Below are 5,793 nucleotides of genomic sequence, written 5' to 3'. Positions count from 1 at the left end.
TCACTAGTTCAATGAATATATTTTCTTGTACATATCCCAATCTTCCCTGGTGCTTCCAGATGAGGCTTTTCTTATGCCATCACCCTACTTTAGTCACAAAATTTTACAGGATATCCAGAAGTCAAATTCTTCCACTTATCACCCTCCTGAATTTTCTCACAGCTGCTTCCATCTCCCCCCCCCCCTTACTGTGGTCAGCATTAGCACACTGTGTGAGCTGGGCAGACCTCCCTCGTACCAATTCTCCTGTTTGCAGTAACATTCTTTGCCACTGCAGTGACAGATATTGCTACTTTCCTGATTCATTATCACCTGGGCTAAATCCAACTTCCCCATTCACACAATATGAGTTTCCTGTCCCCTCCCTCAGATCTACACCAGAGGACACATACACCCAAAATTTGGGGGGGGGTTGTCAGGGGAAATTCAATGTGGTTAATGGCTTCCATTCCACTAGCAGAAGAACAGTACTGGACAGTGTTCACACAACACAAATTTCAACAAGGAAGAAGGCTTCTCATGTAATAACTACTTATCACAATGTATAAATATCTAGAACTCGTGGCCACATGCTGTGCTGATGGTCAGATGGGTTTGTAATGGAATTGGATAAACTCTTGTTAGACAAGTTCTTCGCCCCAGAACGGGATCCAATCAGCCCCTAAGCATGACTCCACACTTCAGCGACAGAGGGTTCAAAAGCGCTTTATTGATTATTAATCAAGGTCTGGTCTCTTGAAGGCAAGCAGTCAGACAAAGAGTCAGGGAATTCAGTATAGCATTTGTAGCCTGCAAAGGGCAGTGCCTAGTAACAGCATGAACCGATCAGAACATAAAACTGGGGCATAACGGTCTTCACCCCGTTGCTCAACTGTAAACTGTGTTGGAGCCAGAGGCTCTTGTTTTTGGTAGATAAGGCAGACACAAGAGGACACCCTTGAATACGTGGCGCCTCGCTTGCTACATAATGGCTGCTTCATAGTTTCCTTTTTAAAATGGAGTCACTTATGCTAACACTCTTGTGGGATAGCTCTTTTAGATCAGCCTTCCCCAACCTTTGGATGTTTTAGACTACAATTTGCAGTATTCCTGCCCATGTGGGTTCCCCATCTCTGGAGGTTTTTAAGAAGAGGCTGGACAGCCACCTCTCATGGATGGTTTAATTGGTTTTCCTTCACATTGCAGAGGGTTGGACTAGGTGATCCTTGTGATCCCTTCTAACTCAACAATTCTATGGTTATGCTAGATGGAGTTAGAGGGTGTTGGCTGGGGATTATTGCAGCCCATAGACTCAAGTGGGCGCGGGGTGAGGGGTATTCAAGCATTGCTCGTGAGCTTCCAAGTAGCACCGAGTTGGCTAGTGTGGGAAACGGAATGCTCGACTCGGATGGATTCTGATCCTTCAGACCTGTTCCTTTAGGTGGCAAAGAACCTATGAACGAGAATTTGCTTCACGAAAATGGGTGAGAGCGGGTTGGCACTTAACGCAACACCTAGAAAAGCCGCTGACGCTTTTCTCGCCAGCCCGCCAAGCAGCCGCTGTGAGGTTGCAGCCCCGGAGGTATCTGGTGCCAGAATCTCGTAAACAATCGCTCGCGCATCTCTGGCTCCTCCCTCTCCCTTGGGATTCCCAATCCCAGCTACCCTCGCGGTGCCTTTCTCGTCGGAGACCCTGAGCGTGAGAACCAGGACAGGTGGTGGCCTCACCTCCGCCGCGACTGCTTCGGGGTTTACGCGTCTTCTCCCTCTCTCCAATTAGGGCGGGTTATTCCCAACCTCCTGCACCGGAAAGCCATTTATCTCCTTCTAAGCAAAACTGACGACAACGGAAGCATACACGGTTTGGGGCTGTGCTGGAGCTCCACCCGACTTGGGGTAGCGCTTGGAGAAGCGAGGAGAGACGCAAACCAAATTAAAAATCTCCAGAGAGGTTTGCTTGTGTGGGGGCGGTGAGAGAGCGCGCGCCCTGCGCCTTGAGCACGGGCCAGTTGCTCTAGAGGGCGCGTGCGCGCGCTCTCCGCGCGTCCAGGCAACGAGGGAGAAGGCTTGGAGGGCGACGAGGAAGAAGACGTTTCAGCTGCGCTCGAGGCCGCTCGCCAGGTGCTGAGAGACCAGGGCTGCGTGGCGAGCGAGCCCCGTCGACGACGCCTGTGGCCAGCATGTCCGCGCCCTGTTGTGTGGGCCAGGTAAAGGGTGTGTGTGTGCGTTTTCCCCTGTGGGGAGTGGCGGAGAAGCCTCTCCGTTCCATGCCCACCAGGCTCGTTTCCAGGCAGGGACGGTGGAAGACTCCACCCTGGCTGCGTGGCAGGGGCTTTGGGGGCTGCGCCAGCGGCTGCTTTACGCCGGGCGGTTGCTGCCGTCGCGCTGCGTTATGTTCACAGGGGCACCGAGGTCCGCGCGGATGGTGCCCCCCGCGCTTGCTTCCTCGGCCAAGATCGCGATTCCTGAGCTAAGGCTCGCCCGGCAGCACGAAATGTAAAGCCCTTGACCTCTGGTTTACTGCTAGGCATTGCCTCTTGAAGGGACCCTTCCCAGGTCGATCGTGTGAGCAGTGATTGCAAAGTGTTTGCGGTACTGCTGGGGTTGCCAGCCGGATATATCGGGGCATTGTGTGGTAACGCTGGCGTGCCACATTCAATCAGATGCTGCATCCGTTTAGTTTCTGTTTGTGTGTGTGTGTGTGTTTTGTTTTTTTTACTGTGCCATTTTGATTTATAATAGGAAAAGCGATCAAAATCGCATAATCCCCTCAAACAGCCATTCCTTGCAGCAGGGTGATAGATGTATCTACTGCTTTGCTTTGCTCTTGCAATGGCTATATAAGCTTGCTGCCAATATATACATACCATTAAAAGCTTTGGATTTCTCAAGACTGGCTGTGGTGCTTAAAATGGAATGCAATCATAGTCTTTTGCAAAAAGAACAGCAAAGAGGTCCTGTAGCACTTTAAAGGCTAACAAGGTTATTGTGTCACAAGCTGTTGAAGGCTGCAACATAGAAAACCTTGTACTTTTAACTAGCTGAGTTTGAACGACACGCTGATCAAGGGGTGGTGGTGGTAATAGGAACAGAATGGGAAGCAACCATTGATTAGGCTGTGGTCCGAACTCAGCCACTCTGTAAAGCACTCTGTGGACTTATCTGTATTTTTTAAATAAATACATATTGAATACTTTCTATCTCTCAAAACCCAATACATTCAGAAAGGTGGAAGTTGCAGTCAAATAGGCTTTTTGCACCTGTTTGCTGAATGCAAGGTAGTTACTCTTGTATATCACAAGGGAAGATTGGCCAGGTTTTCTTTCTCTCTCATGCTCACCTTCCCTCCCCCCACCCCCACCCCTCTCTCTCTCTGACTAACGCCGAGAAACTTTGGTTGTGGATTATCGACACTCACATACAACAGAAGTGAAGATCAGAGGCTTTTTTTGTGCCATGCATAAAATGTATACTTATTTGACTCATCAAATAGAAAGAAAATATTGTGGCTTTGGAATGAAACTATGTTTTCTCCTTACTAATTAGCAATTGTCTGGGGGGCGGGGAAAGGAAGATACAGCATTGTGTCCCAAAAGTACTTGTTGCATAATTAAATGCAACATTTATGTAGGAAAGACTGAGTTTTAGGAGTGGACTTCACATAAATCTGAGTATGCCTATCATGAAGTGGGGCCACTGAACTTAGCGGGACACACTCCTAAGCAGCACACATTTAGGGTACAATCCTAGTCACATTTAGACAATATGGCCGGCTGGGGAATGCTGGAAGTTGTAGAACTTTCTACTGCCTAAACATGCGTAGGATTGCGTCTTTAGGCTGCATTTAGCTGGGGCAGTATGATTACTGAGGACCATATCTTGGTGGGATAATACAACTGATTTGCTTTCTGTTGCCAGAACATACAGGCATTAGCAGTAATTTCTTCTGCAAAAGTTTGATCCTCCTTCCGCTCTAAGATACAGTAACTGTTGCATGCCAGTCAGGCCCCCTCCCACCATTGATATGTAACATCAACCCACAAACTCAATGGATTTTCCAACTTGTGGAGACTAGACAGCAGAAGGGAACCATTCTAAAACTGAATGTGAATTCCAGTTACTGTGTACTGTAGACACTGTTAAATGAAAGAGTGGAAATTGCAAAAAGCACATATTGTGTCATTTGTGAAAGCACTTTTAAGAAAATTAACGTTTTTTTTAATAAAATCTTAGGGTGCAATCCTATGCATGTTTGGGGGGGGGGGAATCCCACAACGTTTCCTGTCTAAACATGCATAGGATTGTGCCCTTAGTGTATGTATAGGCCTACTAAAATGCTGCATATAAATATGCTGGCTTCAAACTGCTTTTTTGTGCTATTAATACATGAAAACTCTTCCCTAGAACAAGATAGCTGAAATTTCTTTTCATATTATCAGTAAAAGGACTCTGCAGTTTCAGATAAAATGCACCCCCTGCTTTTCTGTTCTGTTCCTATTTCCTGTTATTAAAATAGAGCTGTTTTGAAACATCTCTTAACATTTCCCCTAAGTTAAGAAGTTTACTCAGCTTTCAGTGATATTCTTAATTTCCTCAGAATGAATATATGCATCCTGCACTTCAGACACACTATAGAAGTGGGAATGTGTTCTACTGCTTTGGAGCCATGAAAGTCGAGCATTTTAATTATTTTTCTAGTGCCATGCCCTACAAAGTTCTGTGTGCCATTAATGCAAAGAGAAGGAAGGGGTTGTCAGTGAAGATAGCACACTTAGCTGCTCAGTCATACTACTTAATGCAGCTGATGGATAAAATTGTTTTTCAGCCTGTTTGAAAATCACATGTTTCAAGTTCGATAACAGGAATGGAGGAATAGCATTTCCTGTTGTAAGGTGACAATATGTAAGGGAAGAGGCATGCATTTTTCACGTGCTCTGTTTTAAGGCTCAGTCCAGCCAAAGTTATAAACTTGTGAGCCCTGTTGATTTCAATGAGAGAGAATTAAGCATGTGTTTAATTCAGTCTCAGTGAGATCAATGGGACATGTATTTTGCTGAATAGCCTTGTTGGCTAGGAACAGTACTGATATGTTTAGAAATGCTCTGGCAATGCCTTGCTTGTTCAGCTGGTCAAGTCCAATGAACATTATAGACCTGTAAAATATGCCGTAGGAGTGTATTTTACTCTAGATGTGCCCCGTGCTTTTGATCTTGTGAAGTACAGCAATGGGCCAGGCATGTTTTGGAATGGAGAAATAATACTTGATCATAAGCTGACCTGATCCATTGTGCATCTGTTCTGACACAGTTATTCTTGTTCACATTTTGCATTCCTCACGCCCCACAAAATAAGAGTGCCCCATGAATTTCTAGGAATCACATAGCAGTTGTCCTCTTTTCCTAAAAACATATTATCAGATTGTAGACAGAAAAATCAAAAGATTTTTGTTAAATGATCTGGTCCAAACTTTGTGTACAGAATTTGCTCTGGTAAATGAATATAAGTCCCGTTACTAGTAATATACCTTGAGTTGGATCCAGTGATTCCTTCTATTGGCAGTAGCATTCCCTGAGAAAAATTCTACTCAGAATGTTTCTGCTGACAAAAAGGGAGAAGGTGATTTTTGCTGATTTCCCCCTTCCCTAGTGCCACTTCCTCATCTGTTAAGAGTTTCTCAATCCTCCAGAGCTTATTTTTGGGATGATAGGGGGCTGCAGGGGATGGGGAAATTGGGGAAAAATGAGACTCTTCCCCCATTCATCCAGTGGATCAGAAGCCTTCCATGGTAGGAAGTTTCCTTCCCTTCACAAGGGA

The 5,793-nt window shown here is 45.7% G+C and overlaps 1 protein-coding gene across 1 annotated transcript in view; it reads left to right on the top strand.

Moving 5' to 3' along the window:
* The first annotated feature begins 1,604 nt into the window (after window positions 1-1,604).
* Window positions 1,605-5,793, top strand: part of SERINC5 (serine incorporator 5) — a 45,562-nt gene continuing 41,373 nt past the window's right edge. The window contains exon 1 of the mRNA XM_063127983.1: window positions 1,605-2,186. Coding sequence (XP_062984053.1) covers window positions 2,160-2,186 — 27 coding nt within the window. The 5' untranslated portion in view covers window positions 1,605-2,159. The remainder of the gene's footprint in view (window positions 2,187-5,793) is intronic.

This window comes from Elgaria multicarinata, chromosome 6 (genome assembly GCF_023053635.1).
Source record: "Elgaria multicarinata webbii isolate HBS135686 ecotype San Diego chromosome 6, rElgMul1.1.pri, whole genome shotgun sequence".
Lineage (NCBI taxonomy): Eukaryota > Metazoa > Chordata > Lepidosauria > Squamata > Anguidae > Elgaria > Elgaria multicarinata.
This window is presented reverse-complemented; position numbering and strand designations above follow the sequence as displayed.